This window comes from Coffea arabica, chromosome 11c (assembly GCF_036785885.1).
Source record: "Coffea arabica cultivar ET-39 chromosome 11c, Coffea Arabica ET-39 HiFi, whole genome shotgun sequence".
Lineage (NCBI taxonomy): Eukaryota > Viridiplantae > Streptophyta > Magnoliopsida > Gentianales > Rubiaceae > Coffea > Coffea arabica.
The window spans coordinates 39,753,194-39,776,444 of NC_092330.1; the positions used below are offsets into that span (position 1 = coordinate 39,753,194).

The 23,251-nt window shown below is 35.7% G+C and overlaps 4 protein-coding genes across 5 annotated transcripts; 2 read left to right on the forward strand and 2 right to left on the reverse strand.

Annotated features, from left to right (window-relative positions):
* LOC113717237 (protein FLX-like 3) lies at positions 1-4,444 on the forward strand. 2 transcript variants are annotated; one of them, XM_027241955.2, is made up of 5 exons: positions 1-155; positions 266-395; positions 2,783-3,311; positions 3,534-3,679; positions 3,833-4,444. In XM_027241955.2, exons 3-5 carry the CDS (start codon positions 2,785-2,787, stop codon positions 3,955-3,957), a joined length of 798 nt encoding a protein of 265 aa, XP_027097756.2. In that variant the 5' UTR covers positions 1-155; positions 266-395; positions 2,783-2,784; the 3' UTR covers positions 3,958-4,444. The 2 variants fall into 2 exon arrangements, with proteins under 2 accessions (XP_027097756.2, XP_027097757.2); XM_027241956.2 differs by having other exon boundaries at positions 15-155; positions 262-395; positions 3,833-4,300.
* A 332-nt stretch (positions 4,445-4,776) lies between these two features.
* LOC113717236 (homocysteine S-methyltransferase 1-like) lies at positions 4,777-7,679 on the reverse strand. The gene is made up of 7 exons (XM_027241953.2): positions 7,291-7,679; positions 6,883-6,939; positions 6,323-6,528; positions 6,068-6,197; positions 5,540-5,743; positions 5,356-5,427; positions 4,777-5,224 (listed from the first exon to the last, which is right to left on the reverse strand). Exons 1-7 carry the CDS (start codon positions 7,459-7,461, stop codon positions 5,081-5,083), a joined length of 984 nt encoding a protein of 327 aa, XP_027097754.2. The 5' UTR covers positions 7,462-7,679; the 3' UTR covers positions 4,777-5,080.
* Positions 7,680-11,801: 4,122 nt separating this feature from the next.
* On the reverse strand, positions 11,802-13,429 carry LOC113716381 (3-ketoacyl-CoA synthase 6). The gene has a single exon (XM_027240684.2). It carries the CDS (start codon positions 13,355-13,357, stop codon positions 11,867-11,869), a length of 1,491 nt encoding a protein of 496 aa, XP_027096485.1. The 5' UTR covers positions 13,358-13,429; the 3' UTR covers positions 11,802-11,866.
* A 4,044-nt stretch (positions 13,430-17,473) lies between these two features.
* Positions 17,474-19,323, forward strand: LOC113716426 (3-ketoacyl-CoA synthase 6-like). The gene has a single exon (XM_027240752.2). The coding sequence runs from the start codon at positions 17,549-17,551 to the stop codon at positions 19,025-19,027; it is 1,479 nt and encodes a 492-aa protein (XP_027096553.1). The 5' UTR covers positions 17,474-17,548; the 3' UTR covers positions 19,028-19,323.
* The last annotated feature ends 3,928 nt before the right edge of the window (positions 19,324-23,251 follow it).

Below are 23,251 nucleotides of genomic sequence, written 5' to 3' on the forward strand. Positions count from 1 at the left end.
GCAGGAGTGTCACAGCCCGAATGGTTCTCTCTCTTATGCCTTATGACAGCACCTCTCCTGAGCTCAGCGGGACAGCAGGGAACCTTGTAACTTCACAAACGTAAAAATTTTCGTCCTAAGATCAGAATTATCTCCAAATCCGCTGTTCTTGCAAGGTAATCTCTCTTCCCTTTACCTTTATTTGTTCAAGTTTCGGTTACTTTGTTTAGGATAATACCTTTACTTCTTTCTGAGGCTCGAGTTTATGTTGTTTTTCGTAAGGCAGGGTGGAATTCTTGATGATACAATTTACCCCTCAAGAAATTGAAATCTATGCAAAAAATAGATTTTTTCTTCCTTTGATGGTCCAGCAGAAAGCAAAACATTAGGTGACGGACTGTTCTGTAATTAATCTGGTAAGGAAAATGTTCTGAATTTAATTATATCTTTCACTTGGTGTTGGTATTTTGATGGAAAATTGAATCTTGATATTTAAGCTATAGATAGAACACAAGTTTATTAGGCTATTTTTGTTCTTTCGGAATGTAAGTTAGTCATTTATTTTGGGTTTTTAACTGTGAAGTCTATGAATTGGTGGGAGCATTTGATTTGAATATGAGTGATAAAAATTAAAAAAGTGAATGACTGAGATTGCACATTTGTGGGGACAGAGAAAAATTGAGGAATTGGAAATAGTTATCATCAGTCCAGTAGCTGCCCTGCTGCTAGACTTGCTGTGATTTCTAATCCCAAGGTTTAAATGGAATTTGGTTAATGATGGAATCTTGCTCAGGATGAGTTTGTCGATGCAATTAGTATTATTACATATCTGCAATTTTATTTTTCTCTTTCATGTCAGTGTCGCGAATCTTGGGTCAACCTAAACATGAAGAAAATAGCTGTGTCACAGATATAGGGCATAGATAGTGCAGTTTTGGCATTAGAACTTACTGCCCTTTAGGCTTTTTCTTTTGTATCTTGGTCTTATGGATAAGCTTTTTCCTCAAGAAATAGTGTGGAATTTCAGCTTGAGTTTACAAGACATCAGATAAGATTTCAGAAATTTAGCCCCTGTTTGTATATCCACTTGCTGATCTGCTAACACATAGAGTTGGCTACTTTGCAAGGTTCTATGTCTTGGCTTCTTTTTCTATTTTCATCATTTTAGTTGTATTCTTTTGGTTGAAACCTGTAACTGCAGAAATCTAGAAAATCTGGATGCTGACTGCAGAATAATGACTTTGTAACTAATTAGGGCTAGCAAAGCATGGGGGGATTATGAAAAGTAAGAAAATGGAAAATGTTTAGTTTGACAATCCTTCTGTGATCGTATTGTGAGACATGGATGCTGCTCATTGCCTTCCTCTTGAACAGAATGAAGTAATGTGCATCTAAAATGTTATAATTGTATTTGTTGTGACAATCATGGAAGAGCCTCTCATGTGATGAATGTTGCACAGTCTAATAGTTCCTTAAAGGGGCCCAAATGTTTAATCATGATAGTAACGGGCATTCAAAGATTGGTTCTATGAGATCATAGCATTAGGTGGTTTTCATTTGAATTTCTCCTCTAGAGAAGTTGAAGGGTATTTGACGTGGATATGTTGCAGAATAAGTATTTCATTATCCTCTAGAATAAGCATTTCATGATTTTTTGTACTAGCTATAAGATGTTGTGTTCAAGTCTTATTATCTTCTATCAATTATGGCCAATAGTTCATCATGGGGTTGCTAGTGCTTGTCTATCACTTCTATCTTCATTCTAGGAACAGAAAGCATCGGGCCTCAAGGATCGGAAAGCAATTAATGTTGCTCAAAACTGTGAATGATACTCAAGTAATAAAGGCTTTTAGAAGGTTAACCTAATATGAATGTGAGATTATTGATGCTAGAAGTTGGGTCTCGAGAGCTTGTATTGCTCCACATGGTGAATCTATCTTGTGAAAGATCAACTAGATAGCTGGGTTTTTGGAATTCCATAAGGAGAAGGTGGCTTGCATTATGTGCATTTTCCAATTTCATTGCATTTTAACCTTGAGGACATAAGTGAAGCTCGAAAGTTTCAGTAATATGATTGCAATGAAGTAGACTCGAGTTAGAACAGAGGTAACAAATGCATTCAGTTTGATGGTTATGGACTTCAAATGTGCTTAAACATGTAATTTGCCTTCACAATTTTACCTTCATTTGTAAATGTCATGAGTATGGAGTTTATCAATACTGTTTCTTTCACTTCAATTCCACATCGAATGAGCCTTCATATACGTTATTTTGGAAAACTTGGGTAGCAAGGCATATGTATACTTTTACATGTGGATACATAACAAATGACTTAGGTGGCATTTGCATCAGGTTACATGGGCCATCCACATTCAGTACTTACTCAGAAATGTCAATAAAGCCAGATATTGTCATTTATTACCAATTTATATGCCATGAGAAATAATTTGGAAGGATGCTGAAATCTTTCCTTAACAAAGATGCCTTTGGCTTGTTCTTTGACGGGCTTAGTTAACTTACCTGTGGATAATGTTTGGTGGTTTCTTTCTTTTCTTGCAGTCAAGAGGATGTTTAATGAGCTTTATTGTAGTTTGAACTTTAAAGTGTTTATTTGTCACCTCAGATCTTTATGTTTTGATCTCTGCCAAAATGTAAAAGGAAACCTTTACTGTTTCATCTCTATGCATTCTGTCAATTTCACTTAAAAGTATCTGGGCATCTATAAAATTGTTTTTAAGGCAAAATATATTTTAATCCATGAATTTACCTATAGTGATCTAATATTAGTTGTGTTGGACAACAGATATGGCAGGGAGAAATCGGATGTTCCGTCAAACAGATAATATCAGGGGCTTCCGCAATGACCCACGGGCTATAATGCACCGAGGAGGTGGACCTCTACCTCCGCATCCTGCAGTCCTGGAGGAGGAACTTGAAATTCAACATAGAGATATGCAAAAGATTGTTGCCGAAAATGGCCTCTTGGTTGATGAGAATGTGTTTCTTCAGAGTGAACTGACTGCTGTTAAGGACGAAATTCACAGACTGAGTCAGGTCCTTCCTCAAATAAGAGCTGATAAAGAGGCACACATAAGAGAGTTGATTGAGAGAGGAATGAAGCTTGAGGCTGAGCTTCGCTCTGCTGAACCACTCAGGGCAGAGGTAGTCCAATTAAGGTCAGAATCTCAGAAATTAAATGCATTACGACAGGAATTAGCTGCCCAAGTTCAAGCACTCAATAAGGATATTAATAGATGTAAAGCTGATAATCAGCAAGTAGCTGCCATGAAGGCTGATATTGAGGGGATGCACAAAGAACTGATCGAAGCAAGGTATGGACATATAAATTTTTTTATTACAAGTATATTGATTATGTTCTTGCTGGCTCATCCAATCTAGCCTTCCTGCTCCTGTCCTCCATGGTTGACTAGTTAACAGTTAAGAGGAAAGTCATGTCTAAAGAGAGCAAAAGCATCTGTTTGAGAGATGAATTATGGAATCTGTCAGGTTCTGATCAAATATGACTTTTTGGCATTTTTTGATGGATATTCCAGGAGAATATTTGAGTTTGAGAAGAAAGCAAATGAGCAACTGGTGGAACAAAACCAAGCAATGGAGAAAAACCTAGTCTCCATGGCTCGTGAAATAGAAAAGCTCCGAGCAGAGCAAGCTAGTTCAGAGAGGAGAGCACGTGGTCCTGGTATTGCTCTCTCACTCTCTTCCCCTCACACCACACCACCACCCCACCGAGGGCACTGGATGGTGTTGCTTCTGCTTTAGTCATGTGTAACATGTCTTGCTATCTCAAGTTTGAACAACTATTTAGCATGTCAAAACTTTCGTATTTTATCAGGTATTGGGACCTATGGAATGATGAATGGAAGTCCTGAAATGAGATATCGAGGTAATTCCTATGGTGATCCCTATGGCAGTGGAGCTTGGGGATCCTATGATAAGAGAGGGCTTCCTAGACGCTGATCATGTACAGAGATGATGAGTTTGCTTTTGATCTGAGGAAATTTCAGAAGAAAGCTTGTCATTCACCACTGTTCATCTTTGCTAATGTGTACAGAGTCTCCATCAAGCAAGTTTATTATGCCTGATCTTTCTGGAACTAAAATACATTGGCGGACTTTTTCCGGTTGCTATAGCTGATACAGGTTGATGTACTAACTTTGTTCATCCATGTAATAATCTGGTTTTGATATGCACATTTTCTTATTTCTTTCTTGCAAAAAGTGCTGGTGAAATTTGTACGACTTTATGTCACCAACAACTAATGTTGTCATATGAACTTTGTGCCGCCCGCGCATTCTCGACCGTTTGAGAGATCTACCATTTTCTTATGCTTTGGGAATGTAAAATTGGACTGCACAACGTATTGCTGGTTTATATGCATTTTTATTGTCTCCCTTGATACTGAGGCTGGAAATGAAGGGTCACTGCTGAAGTATAGGGTTGTGTAGTGTTGTTGTTCTAATCATTGTCTATGGATTTAACCGTCGCCCAAATTTTCATTCTATTCTTGTTATCTTGGATGTTGATGATCCCCATTTTGATCTGGTTAAGCTACCAATTCCTCTTGACCAATTTTTCTGTGAGCACGTCCAAGATGAAGCCACGGAGTTGCTACGGTACCAAACATGTACTTTCGCACCATTACTATTCGACGAAGAAGCTAGGATTCCAACTGTAAAAGCCCTCACAACATTACGTTTGTCGAAGTTCTAGATCTATTAAAACCTTTTCTTCGAGGTTTCCTTCATCCTGCTCTTCTCTGATTGAAGCTGTCCATGATTTCATTTTCAACTGCAACAAGTCATGCAGTATTTCTAAGTTGAATAAATGAACACGTAATCCTAAAGGATAACTGTACTTCTTTGCACCCCTTTTGGACTAAGACTATGAGGTTACAGAAGTTCCTAAAGATTGCCCGCTGCTCATCATCCCCTCCTATCCCTTGCGCGGAATTATGCAGCTTGACTAACAGCTATATAAATTAAAAAGAATAAGTGGAACAAAGCTATCATTTCATGAATCATAAGGGAAGAGTATTGGTGGAGCAATGTCTTCGACGGTGACCCTTTGAACTGAGGAGGCATCAGAACCTTTCTTTGAGGGCCTTTGAGATGGCACGAACAGTATCAGGCGTGGTCCGACAACAGCCACCGATGAGTTTAGCTCCTGCATCGCGCCATCTTGTAGCAAACAACTCAAATTTTTCATCGTCAAAGCATTTTGATGGCTGTTAAACAAACACTAACTAAATTAGGGAGCCAGTTTCTGGACAATGCACACAAGATTTAGTCATGAAAAAGCTCTATCCTACACACACTCAAAAGGAATTACATGTAAATCAAGGTACAAATTACTCACCAGCCACCTTTTAGCTACACCATCCCATATCTCCCCACTGTTGGGATAAACTACTATGGCCTTCCCAGTTAACTGCCAAAAACAAAATTAGATTAGAACACTGAATGTTAGTGATTAACAAATATAATAATAAGAAAATACTTTTTCTTTCATACACTTCACTGGAAGGGATCTTTGCAATTACCTCTTTGAATTTCTGAATCAGGGCTAGGACAAAATGAGGCGGAGCACAATTGATCCCTACTGCAGTAACTTTGTTAATTTTGTTTAATACATCTAGACATTCATTGAAGCTCTCTCCTGATGGAGCATTCTTGCCATCTACAGAGCTGAAACAGATCCAAGATGGAATCTGTACATTCTCCTCTTCAAGAAGTTCTGCGCACGCCTGCCAGATAATTTGAGTAAGTCGTGTGCTTATCAATTATAAATGACATCCACATGCGTCATGGAGCATCTCATGTTTGAATAACTAAGTGTTGCAAGAATGTCCCATGTGCTGTATTCTCATTTCTGGCCTAATAATTAAACCAAAGGGGACGCTAACACCTGCCAGTGTAATGGTCAAGATGTGTTGATTCATTGTTCTGCACAATGCGTATTGGTATTTTCATGTGAGAAACCCGTCTCTCATACTCATTTAGATGCATGTTTTAAACAGTTATCAAACTTCAGGGGGAGGACAACCCAAGGAATTACTGGGAGAGCATACCTGAGCTTCTAACTTGTTAGGAATGGTTTCAAAGGCAAGTAAATCGGCTCCTGCTTCCACGAGAACTTGCAATCTTCTCCTATGAAAATCCTTAAGCTTATCCAGATTCACATCCGGCCCATAATTCCCACTGCCAGACAAAACACAAGAATGAAATCACATTAATAATATATATATCCAATGAAAATTGCCCAAAAGAAAACGTTAAAAGCTTTTGTTTTTGCAAATCAAAACAATGCATGTTAAAAATGTTACCTGTACTCTGACCCATCCGCAAGATAAGCGCCATAACTTCCAATGGAGGCTGCAACTAAAGCTTTAGTACGGTTTTGGTAGGGATTCGTTTTAATGGCATCCCAAAACTTATCCCGGGCTTCAACAGCCAATTTCACACTTCTTGTTAACAGAGTCTCTGCTTCTTCAATAGATAGTCCCCTTGACAGGAATCCCGGAATAGTAGCCTGCATTCACATAATAATAGCATATTAACTTTTGTAAAGAATTGCTAAACATCATCACAAATTGGGATTTGACCAAATCTCATTGAGCACTTTTTTTTTTTTTTTTTTTATCTTTGATGTTAATAACCTCACAAAAAATATCCAAATCTCTCAAAACTCCTTGTATTCTGGCCTTGCACTAATCAAGCAGATAACATTTTTTTTCCTGTCCTCTGCAATGTGTTTCCTATCCTAGGATGCAATTCAAGATTCCCAATTTAAAGAACTACACATCAACCTAAACCTAGTATAGTTAGGTACATATCGTAAGCAATAAAGCCTCATTTCTTAACTGTTGAAAGTGCCACGACGAACCTGATAAGATGAAGTGACCAATATATCTGCACCTGCTTCCAAATACTCCTGGTGTACCTGCACTCATCCAAAGACATCCAATCCTCCAAATTTAGTCCATTTCTTGGCTATGTTACATATATTCACTTGTTACAAAATCACAAACCCTGAGTTTTTCCTTCTACCATTTCTTTTTAGGTATTGCACGTACTAGTAACCACCTTGATCTAGTGAAAGAACAATCGTCATAATTTCAGGATTCAAGTTCCACTAGTGTATCACGTATTCAATTTATTGCCAGACGACATATTGAAACTTAATCACATGTATGGATGCAAGTTAATTAATTACATATCTACATGTAACCAATTGATTGCATATGTTTTTCTGGAGAAGACGTATGTATGAACTATGAACAAGAAGTTCTACCTTTTGGATAAGATGAGGGTCTTTGATCAGGCAAAGAGCACTCCAAAGAGGGTCATTAATGGTGGCACCATGCCTCTCCAGTTGAGTAGCAAAACCACCATCCAGGACCGCACAACCACCTGCCTTTTCAAGAAAATCTTCCAATGTAGCACTTTCTTTCCCTATCCCCATATTTCTCAATTTTCTTTCACTTTCTATCTTCTTCTTCCTCTTTTCCTTCTCGTTTTGAACCAAAAAATGCAACTAGTACAACAATAATAGCGTGGGATGATGGGGACAACGAGGTAGAGGCAAGAGGGAGGATATAATATGTCACCACGTTGTGGCTTTAAAGGCGCCTGTGACAGAGGAAGAGATTTACGTGTTTTGCTGGATAAAGCCAATTAAGAAGGTTTACAGATGTATAGGCTGTTCTTGCTAAATCTTGGAGTAATTTATAGGATATGGATGGATTGGAATGTATGAATAGATAACAGCTAATGAACGCGGACGGTTTGTGCTTTCAGGTTCTTATTTGTCTTCCATTGGGTCGGTTTCATGAAACAGGTTCTTGCATTAGACTCATGACGAGGACTTTGTTTTTCCCTTTGTTTTTGTGCTTCCTTTCGACTTGGGATTTACATTCAAGACCCCTGAGGTTCGTAGTAATTATACTGGCTGATGCAATTAGTTTTTTGGAAGTTATAGTTTACCCTTTTTATTATTGCCTGTTGTCCCTAGCCTTCTGTGAATATCACAAGTTTTAACTTTAAAAGTAATACTAGAGAATATTTATTACCCAGTGAATTACTACGAACAGTACTATCTATAAACAGTACTCTGTATAATACTCTATCCAAACAGTACTGTCTGTAATTTCGAATAAAAAAAATTCAGTGGAGGTCTTTGTGAATGTGGTAAACCTCTATGAAAATAAATAAGCATCACTGATTTGATGGTTTAAAGAAATCCCACGGGTTTATTTTTAGAATATTTTATCACTTATTTTTTGAAACAAATTTGTCTAAAAATTTAGTATTACTTAATTAATTTAGACGTTCAATTTTTAGTTATCAAACGCATCTGAGCAGGTTAAGATCTAAATCTATTGAATTTAAGTAATGAATTGGATTATCAAACAGGAACTTTATAAATCTATTAATTCATTTTTAATTCTCAATTTTCGTCAATTGACACTACAGATTTAGGATTGAAAAGATAACAGCCCAAAGAAAAGTCAAATAATTACTTTTTCATCTCTCAAGCACCTCCATTCGCGTCCATTTTTTCTGGAAAAAGTGAATTGGTTGAAGAGTAAAGTTAGAGAATGGGCATATGCTTACCTTGCAAAGAATGCTAAGCATCTCCTTTATTTTCAGCATCTTTTTTTTTTTTTAACTAAAATACTATACAAGATCGTGAATTGCAACAAAACGATATACCAAAAAAGAAAAAAAAACGAAAAGGAGAAATAGACAACATTGATGCACAAAAATTACAAAATTGCACGGAGAACCCCCCCCCCCCGGGGGGCCGGGCGGATTCTAGCTGAAACTTGGAAGATAGATTCGGGGGTCTTCCAAGAGGTGGTAGGTGGCTTGGCAAATGTAAGTTAAATACACAAAATTATAACTCCATAAAACAATAATATTTATTTAATGAGTTTTGCCTTTTGTAGGTTGACGAAGTGAATGCAATGTATTCAATTAGTTGTTGATTAAGTCAAAAGGTTAATTGAAAAGATGGAGAGTTTGACGTAATTCTTGGTTTTCCCACAAGTTTGGAGAACATATCTAATTGCCACCCAACATCATTGAAGAACATGCAAATATTTTTTTTTTCTCTTTTTACATGTGTGGACCTTGGAAGATGGATTATAAGAATTTATACTTCACAATTTCTTGAACTGGAGAAACGTAAAATAAGCCCCAATTTCTATGTAACAAACGTGCCACGATTTTATTCGAGTAGAGGCGGCAAACGGTTGGTGTGTCAATCTTCTACATTACTATTCATTGATGAACAATGAATAAAATTTCTGTATAAAAATTTAATACGGTGGCTTGGTTTACCAAATTTCAAGTAAACCTAACAATAAGTACAGTATCCCTGTTGGAAACGTTCGAAGATCAAGAAACTTTTACTCCCTCCGTCCCGTTTTGTTAGTCTTGGTTTTTTTTTTTCACACAGATTAAGAAAGTGTAATTAATTTGATTGGAAACATAAATTTAGATTAATAATTTCCTAAAATATCCTTATGCTAATCACGAAGAGTGCTAATTAATATCAGTTACAGCTAATGGGTTAGTATTAGAAAAACTCAATGTATTCAATGTAGTGGGTTAGTATTTAATAACAATGTATTAATAACAAGATTTTTAATAAGGGTATTTTAGACAATTGGAAAGATTACTACATTTCTTAATGGGAAAGTGGACTACAATTTGAGACAGACGAAAAAGGAAAACAAGACTATCAAAGTGGGACGGAGGGAGTATTAAAGTTCAAAAACAGGGAAATCCAACCCCCCCCCCCCCTTCCCCCAACAAAAAAAAAAAGGTTTGAAAATGATGTCTAGCTAGAGGAGTTGGTAAAAAATTGACAATTGTATAGTTGGCGACTTGGCCTTGACTTTACCCACCACAATGTTGAAGACCATTTGGTGAAGCACGACCAAGCGTGATCCTCAACGTTAAAACGCTGGGTTGGTTTAGTGATCAAAGGAAGATCATTAAAGCTTTTTTCACAATCAAATTTAGGGTTTGAATCCTGTACTTGGCAGTGGTAAGGTTAACCAAAAAAAAAGTGCTAGATTTGTTCTTTAAAAAAAAAATTAATTTCTAAATGAACAATTTGTTGGATGCAAGAATGAGAGAAGAATTAAAGAAGCATAGGAATTAGAAAATTAAAAAAAAAAACTCTTCATTGGGCTTCTCTGTCATCTGTAAATAGAGATGCTATGCCGCAACCATTGGGCCGATTTACATGTTGGGGCTAAGAATTCATGAATTGAAACAGATGATGGTGGAAATCAGCGGGGAGCCTAAAGAATTCAGACCTAGCGCTGTCCCATCCTATTATTTGGCATTTGGTACCCAACAAACCCAGCCCCGAAGAACCCACCCCAAAAAAAAAAAAACGGAGCAAAATCAAAATAAGTAAGTAAACCTTTCAAACCAAACATCCTCAATGGTAGTGATTTCACGAATTCCCTTTTTATTCACCCATACAATACATAGGAAAGCCTTAATGATACACTGATATCAATCCAACTCCGTTAAATTTTTCCACGCGATCAATTAAACTAACGCTTCAGTAGATTTTTCCAATAGAAAACAAATGTTTGGCGTGACGGATGCAGCAAATAAGATAGGCACCGACAACTTGTCATCCGCATAATTTGAAATTTGGACAACACAAAGTATATCATATTAATGTTGTGTCTACAGCATTCTAAATCTCCATAAATGCCCCCGAAAGCATAGTAATAAAACTTTACCCGATCAACCAACCCCATGAATCGGCCACAAAATTGGGTTAGGTTGCTAATTAAACCAGTTAAGTAACAAATCTGTTGACCAGTCAATAATGAACTGAAAAAAATCAGTCAATGGAACCATCAACTTCAAATTTTACTATTATTATAATTTCAAATATATTATTATATTATTTAACATAACTATTGTGCAGCCCTCTGTTAAATCGATGACTCGGTCACAATTGACCTCCAGATTGAGTTTAATAACTATACTTGAAAGTGTTTGGATTTGTACCCTTCCATGCATGGCATAACACACCCAATTCCAACATATACGGAGCTCCACCCTCCACCCACTTCCTCAAGTTTTTTTTTTTTTTTTTTTAAATAACAGTGCCATATAAAGATTATTTATCTGCAGCAGCTTTCAATTCCATCAAGGTTGAGTAGAATTTGAGACATCCAAGAGAAGTAATATTTGCTGACGCGGCCGTATCCTTTCTTAAATTACACGGGTCATACTACATTGAGAATGGGTGGGTGACACAGGTTGCAAGGTGTCTGTCTCTACGTGAGAAAAGTATGGTAATGAGCTAATCTACGATTCCAATTGGGAAAGAAACTTCTTCCAATTGGGAAAGAATTATTTGGCAACGCCAGGAATAGCCATTTGTTCCTCCTCTAGGAAACCTATCCTTCTCGCTAGTCAATTGCGTACGTAGGAGAACTACAAAAATCAATCCTAAGCTAATTGATGGAGAACAGAGCCTGTTCCTGCTTTGCAATGTCAATTATGTGAAGAAATTTGGTTAGTTTTTGCTGAGCCGAAAGTATTCTAGTTTGTCTTGCTCTTATCAATTTTTTGTGCACGATAATCTGAGGGAGCGAAAACAGTATAACAATGAACTGTATTGACATAGATAAGTAGTGAACATCTCATGTAAATGCAACCAACAAAAAAAAAAAAAGTAAGTAAACAGATTAGTGACTAAGGTTGAAGTTTCAAAACTTAGAAATCTTGGGTTCAAAAAAGAAAAATTTAAACGAGAATAAATAAAACACCAATGAGAGAGATCAACTTTTCATATTCAGCGTCAACACCAGATGGGATGTTCCCCCTTAGAGCTTCACCACTTCAGGAATGTGGACAGGGTACCTATCAATACAGTCAGACCAAGGTCCATCTGTTGGTATCTCAATACTTTTGATACATTTCCAAACAGCACTGTTACACTTGAACCCACTTCCAAATGCAATCTGCCAAACTCTATTCCCCTTCCGCATTCTCCCTTTTGCTTCAATATAGCTTAGCTCATACCACAATGACGATGAAGAAGTATTTCCGAACCTGTGCAAAGTCATTCTTGATGCCTCGACATGTTCAGCTGATAACTGCAGATTCTTCTGCAGCTCATCAATTACAGCTCTGCCCCCTGCATGAATGCAAAAATGATCAAACGCTTGTTTGAAGTCAGGAATGTAAGGCTTCCACTTAGGATTAAAGAATTTTCTCCCCATCAGCGAGATTAAAAACAGAAGCTGCTCTGACGCAGGGAGGACCAAAGGGCCTATTGTGGTGATATTGGACTTCAGAGCTTCCCCCGCAATTGCCATGAGATCTTTAGACAAAGAAATCCCTGATTTTCCTTCAGGATCTTCTTCTTCAAAAACACATCTGTAAGCCTTGTCATCAGCACCTTTATGAGTCCGAACAACGTGAAGAAGCCTATATTTCGCTCTTATTGAATCAGACCTTCGGTTCGAGAGAAAAATAGCAGCGCCCCCCATTCGAAACAGGCAATTTGGAAGCAGCATTGACCTTTCCTTGCCTTGATAGTAGTTCGGCGTGATAATCTCAGTGCTGACAACCACAGCAATTGAATTAGGATAACTTTGAAGAAGATCACGAGCTAAATTAATTGAAATCATCCCTGCACTGCAGCCCATTCCCGAGAGATTAAAGCTCTTAATATCCCCCCTCATCTTGTACTTGTTGATCACCATTGCCGTGAGGGATGGAGTTGGGGAGAAAAGGCTGCAATTTACTATCAGAATATCGACATCCTTAGCCTCGAGTCCTGTTTTCTTGAAAAGTGTATCAACTGCTGAGAATATAACCATTTCAGCTTCTTTTCTTGCAGCTTCCATGGATGGTGCTGGTGGGATATAGTGAATTGCAGGAGGCAAACAAGTCTCTTCACCAAGGCCTGAGCGTTCAAGAATTCTCATTTGGAATTCGACACTTTTTGGCTCTGTGCTAAGGATCAGTCTAGAATGTTCCATAAAACAAGAAAATGGTACACGACATGTTACGGGGGGTTTGTAACAAGCATAATCGACTAGATAAACAGGTCTAGGCCTTGACACGAAGTATAAAGTGGAGGTGAAAATGATCAGAAATGACGAGCACAAAATTTGGATAAAATCGAATTGGAGAGATTTCCACAGCGTGGCTATTTCATCAGGGCCTAATCTAATCAGTTCTATTAGGATGCCAGCAATTACTGGTACTAGCAAGAAAGTGAGAAAATGGTTCACTAGATATTGGCAGCCTAACTTCACATATTTGAGTTTGACTGAGCCAGAAAACTCGAGCGATCGCTGAGGCATTTTGAAAGAGGGAGAGGAAGTGAGGAGGGTGATCCAAAAATTGGATTTCAGAAGAGAAATTTTTTGAGTTGTGGAGTGAGTAATCAGGCTCTGGAGCATATATAGGGTGAATGTAAATGCTGGGGGTCCGCGGAAATGAATGGGGGGCAGATGAGCAGATTAAATGTAGGTCGTACCTCTCCCAACGATCACTCTTATACAATAGTCTTGCCGTATACTTACCATATTCGGAAATTCACGTTAGACTATTAAGTTGATAATGTTCATGCTAGAATTTATAGGTAACTTAATGTAATAGTAATAGGTGGATAGGGTTTAAAGATGAGTTAATTTACTTAAAGAAATCATTCGAACTCGGTTCATCAATTAGTTAAAACCAAATTTAAACACCGTTCTATTTATTCGATAACTTGCAAATTTATTCAAACTTAATTCGACAATTAAATAAGTTAATTTTGAACAAAATTTCAAATTCGTTAAAATAATCAATTAAATTTGAACATTACGATATTCTTTCTTATTATTGGGATTATTCATGCCCCTACAAATAGAACTGGATTTGTTTTGACATTAGAGAGGAAAGGGCTCATACACGAACCAAACTAACCTCAATGACCGATGATCCTAGGACATGCTTCCTCTGAGGGACAAAGCTTGTGTGAGTTTTCTTTGTTTTGAAATTGCCAAAACGTATCACGATATGGACTGGACTTTGTGTGATACCCCTTTTTTCTTTTCACCATTTTAGTCACTACATCCACCATATCATGTCTTCCATTTATCTATTAACCTCATTAAAATGTTCGCTCAGGAAAAAAAAAAAAAAAACCAAAACATAGAAATAGATACTGATAAAAAAAAATTTTTTTTTTGGGATAGAAACAAGAGTTGAACCTATTAATTATTACAGACCAAAATAAGGGGAGAACCCATTCCCCTCAGGTCTGCATTCAAAACAAAGGCGAGTTCCTGAGGGCATGAATTTAAAGGGAAAAAAAAATAAAGACATTCTTGATTACTATAAGAACAATCTGAAGAAAAACAAGGCAAGGAAACTGAAGAGCAAAAGGTGCCTTCTTATTTCTTGTTTTTGCAGCTGCGACAGTTGATACTAATTTAACTTAAGGCGGAACATGTTTTGGTACACTGGTGCCACTGGCCTCAAGTAACTAAAAGTTGTGATCATTCGTACCCAAAAAAAAAAAAAAAAAAATTTATAGCGTACAAGAAATTCGAAAATTGTATTGTCTGCAGTGTCATGTCAGCCAAGGTAGTTGCAATTTGGTGGCTGCCTCCTTTATCTTCATTTTTACTTGGATGGTTGGTGAATTTTTAAATTCATCATTCCTGATTCCTTGCAATTTATAAGGCCTCTGGTATCACCTCAATCCATGGCGGGATTTTAAGAATGATGAATTTACAAGAGGGTTTGACGTAGAAACTACTTCAAAATTATTGAATAATAGTAAGCGTCACTCATTGAACGATTTTTGAAGTTCACGAAACTAAAATCTATGTCTTACTTGAAAAACTAAAAATTATTTAAGCATTGAGTATCTACGGAATAAAATTCATTTTATTTTAAATCTTTTCATCTACATAGCTAAAAAGTTTTCTTTCCTTGCTTATGAAAATCTAATACAGACGAAGACAAAATATAAAAAAGTTAAGAAATGCTCTTTCTGGCCCCCTTTGGGCTGGATTTTTTTGCAAGAAATATGTGGTTAAAAATGTATGACAAAAATGACAAAAGCCTCCAAACGTTCAAACTCTTCTGGCCAGGCCTAGTGTAATCCCCTATAATGGGCCTCCTTAGGACCGCAAGGAATTAAATGAAGCCCATCTTTTACAACCATTTGCACAAAAATCACTTCTTGTGGACGTGTCGCAAGGAAACAAATAACTCGGATCATCTTGCTCCACGGAATTCAGGAACTAGACAACGGGCTGGACAGGGCTGCAAACGAGGCAAGCCGAGTGGAGTTTTGACCTAATCGAGCCGAGTCTTGATTTAATTTTATTAAACTCGAAGTCGACGAACTGACAATTTAAAACTCGAGCTCGAGCTCGACTTGATTCAAGCCGAGCTCGACCTCGAAAAAAATAAAAAATAAAAAATTTATTTTTAAAACAATAAATAAAATAAAAATATTAAGGATATATGTAATTTTACTATTAAAATAAAAAAATAAAAATATATATACTTAAAATAATATATATATATATATATATATACTCGTTAGCTTGCGAGCTGGCTCGCGAGGTAACGAGTTTAATATTTTGAGGTTGAGTTCGAGTTCGATATTGATCGAGTTCGATTCCAGTCAATATATAAGTTTAATATTTTGAGTTTGAGTTCGAATTCGATATTGATCGAGTTCGAATCGAGCTTGACTCGAATCGCTAGCAAGTGATTCGGTTCGTTTGCAACCCTGGATTCCAAGCATTTGGAAAAAAAAAAAAAAAAAAAGGTAGAGCGGATTTCAACTTTTCCTAGTCACCGAATTTTCTTTTCAAGCTTTTATTTCCTTTTTTTTATTTTACCCTTCTATTACCCAATTGTCAAGCACAAAATTATTTGGATTCTTACTTTGACAGCGAAAAATATTCTAAAAACCTTTCCCTAACCGTTGAATCGACTCTATTGAATCTATAGATGTAAATGATAACTACGAAAATAATTGCAACAAACTGACAACTAGTAGGGATTACTTTGCGCTAGTTTATATATTCACAAACAAAAAAAAAACTATTCTTGGCGTAAATGCTTTGAATACGTCGCAAAAACAATGATGGAGCCAAGGGGGGACAGAGGGGGGGCCATGACCCCCCTAAGTTTTGAAAATTTTAATTCATAATATGTAAATATGTGTGTAAAATAAAATTGGCCCCTCCTAAATTTTTACAATTTTAGTTTATATTATGAGAGTTGAGATATATATATATATATATATATGAATTAGTCATCTTTGAATTAGTTTTTTTCTTCAGAAAAAGTTATTTATTTTTTATTGTACTAATTATTTACTTTCAAAAATTAAACATATAATTTGATGTTCCATATTAAATTGACCCAATGTGATGTATTAGAATAAAAAGACCCAATTCATTATTGTTAAAAGCAAGAACTAGTACGTCTAAGAATAGAACTTCAATATTTTGAGTTTGACATTCAAAATTATCATGAATTGCAAGAATTATCTGGTATTTATGAGTTATGTCAAGACTTTGTGAAGACAAGAAAATCAGTGATATATCCTCTTATTGACAGATTTATTAGACTTGTTATTACTCTTCTTATATCAACTGCAACTACAGAGCGGGCATTTTCAATTATGAAAATAATCAAAACAAAGCTCCGAAACAAGATGCAAGATAATTTCTTGAATGATTGTCTAACTGTGTATATAGAAAAGGAAGTTGCTGAAAAATTTAGCAATGATTCAATCATAGATGAATTTAGTTCTATGAAAGAGCGTAGAACTCAATTTACTTCTAAAAAAAGATATTGAAATTTCAAATTATGTTAACATAACTTTTATCTTTTTTCAATTGAAAATAGTTACATTTATATTACATGGTTATATATATATATATATATATATATATATATATATATATATATTGCATAGGTGACATATTGGAGAGCATCTTCTCATAATATGCAAATTGGATGGTTTGTGATGTTATAAGATATTTAATCAAAAGTTATTTTTTTTGTTAATTTTTTTATGACTATACCGCATATTTATGAATAGACATACCTTTATAATTAAATTTAATATCTGATATTTTTAGCTGTTATATATTTAAATAGAAGAAAATTATTTTGAACATAATATATTAAGATAATTTTATTAGGAAAAAATTTTGGCCCCCCCCCCCCCCAAAAATCCTGGCTCCGTCACTGCACAAAAATATCAATATGCTCACATTAAATAATTTTCACCTTCTTGGACGAAACGTTTAATATTAATCCAAGAAATCATACATAGTTAAACCATAATTTTACCAATGAATAGTCCCTTTCCCTTCAGGTTTCCTGATTGATCCACTCATCTGCCACTATTCATTGAGACCCCCCTCCAGCGGCCTTTATATTGGGGCATTCCCAATATATGGTAGCTTGTAACACTCCTCCAACTTGAATCAACCTCCCACATCCCATATCAGCATACTCCAAAACCAAAAATGCCTGAGGTCTCTGGTTCATTCAAGCTCAAGTTAGCCAAATTAGGATACCAATACCTAGTAAACCACATCACAACTTTCTTCCTCATTCCCATGATGATGTTTGTATTCATTCAAATCCTCCAAAGAAGCCCTGAAGAACTCCTAAGTCTTTGGAACGTTCTCAACTTCACACTTGTTCACGCCGTTTGTTCCTCATTTGCCATCATTTTCATAACTTCCTTTTACTTCATGTCCAAACCTCGTACGGTATACCTAGTAGATTTTGCATGTTTCAAACCTCCATGCCATTTCCGAGCACCTTATGCATCTTTTGTGGAACATGCCAGACTTGTCTTGCCTGATCACCCCAAAAGTGTAAGTTTCCAAACGAAAATGCTAGCAAGATCTGGTCTAGGTGAAGAGACATGTTTACCCCCCGCCATACACTACATCCCTCCAACGCCCACTAGGGAACTTGCTGGAGAAGAAGCTGAACTTGTAATTTTCTCAGCTATGGATTTAATCCTGAATCAAACTGGGGTTAAGCCACGAGATATTGATATACTCATCGTAAATTGCAGCGTTTATTCACCAACCCCGTCTTTGTCAGCTATGATCATCAATAAGTACAAGCTCAGGAGTAACATCAAGAGCTTCAATTTATCAGGAATGGGGTGCAGCGCAGGGCTGATTTCTGTCGATTTAGCCCGTGATCTGCTTCAAGTTCATCCAAATTCAAATGCTGTGATTGTAAGTACAGAGATTATCACCCCAAATTGCTATGTGGGAAATGATAGATCAATGCTTCTGCCTAATTGTCTGTTTAGAATGGGAGGCGCTGCAATTCTTCTGTCCAATCGATGGACAGACAGATGGCGAGCAAAGTATCGTTTAGTCCACGTTGTAAGAACTCACAAAGGAGCCGATGATAAATCTTACAGATGCGTAGAACAAAAAGTAGATTCTGAAGGCAATCTAGGAATCTCGTTGTCCATTGATCTCATGGCAATCGCGGGCGAAGCTTTAAAGTCTAACATCACAACAATCGGCCCTCTTGTTCTTCCAGCATCAGAGCAACTCCTGTTTTTGCTCACCTTAATTGGGAGAAAAATCTTTAAGCTAAAGCTGAAGCCTTACATTCCCGACTTCAAACAAGCATTCGAGCACTTCTGCATCCATGCCGGAGGAAGGGCTGTGATAGATGAGCTGCAGAAGAGCCTGCAGCTTTCAGCTGAGCATGTTGAGGCATCCAGGATGGCCCTGCATAGGTTCGGGAATACTTCCTCATCATCATTATGGTATGAAATGAGCTACATTGAAGCCAAAGGGAGGATGAAGAAGGGTGACAGAGTTTGGCAGATTGCATTTGGGAGTGGATTCAAGTGCAATAGTGCTGTTTGGAAGTGTAACAGGACCATAAAAGCTCCAACAAAAGGACCATGGGAAGACTGCATCGACAGATATCCCTTTTACATTCCTGAAGTGGTTAAGCTTTAAGTTATGATTGCTTTCTTGGAAGTTTCTTCTATAGATCATGTTAGCATAGACTATGGTCTTAGTCATTCACATGCTTGTATCATATGCATTGGAATTTGCATATTTTAGTAAAGGTGCAAGTATTTTAGATCATAGTTTATCGATAGATTGGCACGTTGTTAAGAATAATGTCTTTGTTGACGCGAACATGCGTCTTTATATGTGGCCCTGTCATGCACGTACAAGTCTTGTATGATTTCGTCTGTAACTGAGGGCGTTGTTAATGGGAATTATTGCATGGCCGTGGAGTGGTTGAATTGTGCGCTTTCATTGATTTAAAGGTAGTACACAAAGAAAACGACATAGTTGTGCTCATTCATTGCATGCGGCGGTGATGGTTGCCCGTCAAAAATTTCACAAATTATGAGTTTGTTCAAATTGTAGGTAGGGGCAGGGGAGGCAATTTCTGATATGACTTGAAAACATTATATGAAGCTAATACAAAATAAATGAGTTTGGGTTGAAATTTCACGGATTTGGATCAGAATCGAGTCGAACTCGATGAATTCGAAAAGAAAACAGGTCAAATTCAGATTGCCTACAAGTTGACCCTAAGTTATTCTTTTTTCCCAAAGGCATTAACTACTTAACCCTAAATTAATTTGTTTAACTAGTATGAAGTTGAAATTGTTATGTTTGAACAAATGATGTATTACATTATTTTCTACTTTTATAGTGTTTTAATTTATTTCAAATCTAGTTTGGGATAAAACATTTTTATCATATTTTTTTATTTCAAATCTGGTTTAGAATTATTTTATCGAGATTTTTATTGTTTAATTATGTAATTATTCTTGTGCGAAATTAGTCTGTTAGAAATTACAACGGTAAATTCGTAAATTAGAGTTATGTTTCGAGTCATATTAGGTCATTCGTGTGACCCGTAAACTCGAAAATTTTGAATTTAGATCGAGTATCCTGACCCGTCACAGGTTGGTGTGTCAGGTTCGGGTTAGCAAGTTTCTGTTGAACCTGGGTTTCAAACCGACTCGCTAACCCGACATCGACCCGATTGCCACCCTTACGTAGAGGTAGGCAAAAATATCCGCTACCCTGAAAATTCACCATATCCGAAAATTAGGATATCCAATCCGTATTATTTGATTAAAGCAAAAGAGTGTCGAGTACCCAATTAAATGTGGAACGGATTAGGATCACATAATTAAAAACTTGTGAGTTCCCGACTCGCCCCACATATTTTTTTATTTTTTATTTTTTATTTTTATACATGTACTACAAAATAATATTTTTATAACTATATAAACAATTTTATTGAATAAATTGCATTACAAATATGGGAAACTACAGTTTGTTTATAAGTTTCATTTGTAAAGGTCATGATCTTAGGTTTTCTAGAAAAAAAATTTAATTAATGTGGAATATATACTTAAAAAATGTACTACTTATTTCAAATTTTCCTTGATTTTTGAATTCTTTTTATTCTTTTCTCATTTTCTTGTATTCTCTTCGCATGTTTGTTTCTTGGTGGACAATTTTTTTAGAAAAAATGTTTATTAAATCTTAGATGAATATGTAATATACAAAATTAGATTAATATAAATCATTTCTTAAAAAAATTAAATGATAAATAGGGTGGGACGGATATCCATTGATTCGACCATATTTCAGTGGGTATCTGATTATCGAGTGCCTGTTGATATTAAAAAGAATTTAATAAGATAAAAAATATTATCTAACTAAACTAAGTTATTCTTTTCCTCAAAGGTATTAACCACTTAATCTTAAATGAATTTGTTTAACTAGTATGTAGTTGAAATTGTTATGTCTGGACAAATGATGTATTACATTATTTTTTAATTTTATAGTGTATTAATTTATTTCAGATCTAATTTGGGATAAAACACTTTTACTGTATTTTTTATTTCAGATCTGGTTTGGAATTATTTTATCAAAATTTTTATTGTTTAATCATGTAATTAGTCTTGTGCAGAATTAGTTTGTTAGAAATTACAATGGTAAATTCGTAAGTTATGTTTTGAGTCATATCAGGTCATTCGTGTGACCCGTCAACCCAAAAATTTTGGGTTCAGGTCAGGTATCCTGACCTATCAGGATCTGTTGTACCTAGGTTTCAAGCCAACTTGCCAACCCGTCAGCGACCCGATTGCCACCCCTAGGTAGGGGTGGGCAAAAATATCCATTACCCCGAAAATTTGTCATATCCGAAAATTAGGATATCCAATCCGTATTATTTGATTAAATCAAAAAAAGTGTCGAGTACCCGATTAAATACAGAACGGGTTAAGATCACATAACTAAAAATTCGCGAGTTCCCGATCTGCCCTACATATGTATTTTTTTATTTTTCATTTTTATACACATATTACAAAATAATATTTTGATAACTAAATAAACAATTTCATTGAACAAATTGCATTATAAATATGGGAGACTACAATTTGTTTATAAGTTTCATTTGTAAAAGTCATGATCTTATGTTTTTTAGAAAAAAATTTAATTAACATGGAATATATATTTTAAAAATATACTACTTATTTCAAAATTTCATTGATTTCAAATTCTTTTTATTTTTCTTATTTTCTTGTATTCTCTTCATATGTTTGTTTCTTGGTGGGCGATTTTTTTTAGAAAAAATATTTATTAAATCTTAGATGAATATATAATATACAAAATTAGATTAGTATAAATCATTTTTTAAAAAAATTAAATGATATATGGGGTAGGGTGGGTACCTATTCACCTGACCCTATCTCAACGGTTATTCGGTTATCGAGTGCTCGTTGATGCGTCAACGTGGAACAGATAAGAGTCAGAAAATGACTGATCTGTAAGATACAGGTCAAATGGATCAGCCAAATGGAGCATAGGTCGGGCATGGAGCAGGTACCCCGACCCATGTTCATCCCTAATTTTGCAGCTTGTTGTTTTGACCCCATGCACGAGGGTTGCATTTAATAATAAAAACAATAAAAATACTAAAAATAAAAATAAAAAAAAGCTGGTGCCCTTGTCGAATTATGCGTTACGTGTAATTATAGCCCTATTCCCATTTTTGTCAGTCCAAAATTTCGGTTCGTGTTACTATGAACTGAAGCCTTGGTCTTATTCTGTGTCTTTGCGTTACATGCCCGCTCAGCTGTACCATAATTTGAAGCACTTGACCAAGAACTGCAAAACTTTCCTGCAGCCTTTAATTCGTCATGTTTAGTACACTAACTCTAAAGATAAAAAGCGATAATTTTTTTTCAAAAAAAATGTACACATTCTAATCACAATGATTTTAAAAAAAAAAAAACCATACTCTATTCACTATGATAAAAGCAGTAAATCTAAGGCACAGTCAGGGCTATTCAAGAGAACAACTATGTTCAATCTTAAAAGTAGGACTAATCTTACATTGCACCTCCATATTTATATAAGTTTTGCATTTTGCACTCTAAACTCTCATTTTGCACCTTTGCATTCCCAATTTTGGACACCTTACACCCCAGACTTTCAAGTTTATCTCACTTAAATCTAATCAAGGACAACATTACCAAAATTGATGAGATAAATGATGGTGCAAATTAATAATAATGTATTGTTTTATTCTACCTAGGATCTCTTAATCGTTTTCAGTACATTGTTATTGATTTATACAGTTTGAATCACTAATATTGTTAGCAAGATTAACAAGATAATAGATGATGCAAATTTGTAAAAATGTACTACTATTGTTTTGTTCTAACTTTGATACTTTGACTCTTGTTGACCTCTTTCAATAAATTATTATTAATTTGTAGGGTCTTGTATGCCATTAATTTTGTTAATATTGTCATTAATTGGACTTAAATACAATAAACTCGAGAGTTTAGGGCATAAATGATTCAAAATTAAAAGTTTAGAATGCAACGTGTTCAAAATTGAAGTTTAAAGTGCAAAGTAAAAAGGTAATACAAGTTTAAAGGTGCAAAGTGCATATTGTCCTCAAAATTAAGGGCCTGTTTGGAACCTGAGTTTTTTGGGAGTTTGTCTAAAACTTTACTGTAGTGCACTGTAGAAGTTTTTAAAAAATTTTTGTAGAAGTTTTTGTAAGGTAAAAATTTTTTTTATAGAAGTTTTTGTAATGTGAAAAATTTTGTAGAAGTTTTGGTAGGGTGAATTTTTTGTTCCTTTTCTTTTTTTCTTTTTCTTTCTTTTTCTCTTTCTCTTTCTCTTTCTTTT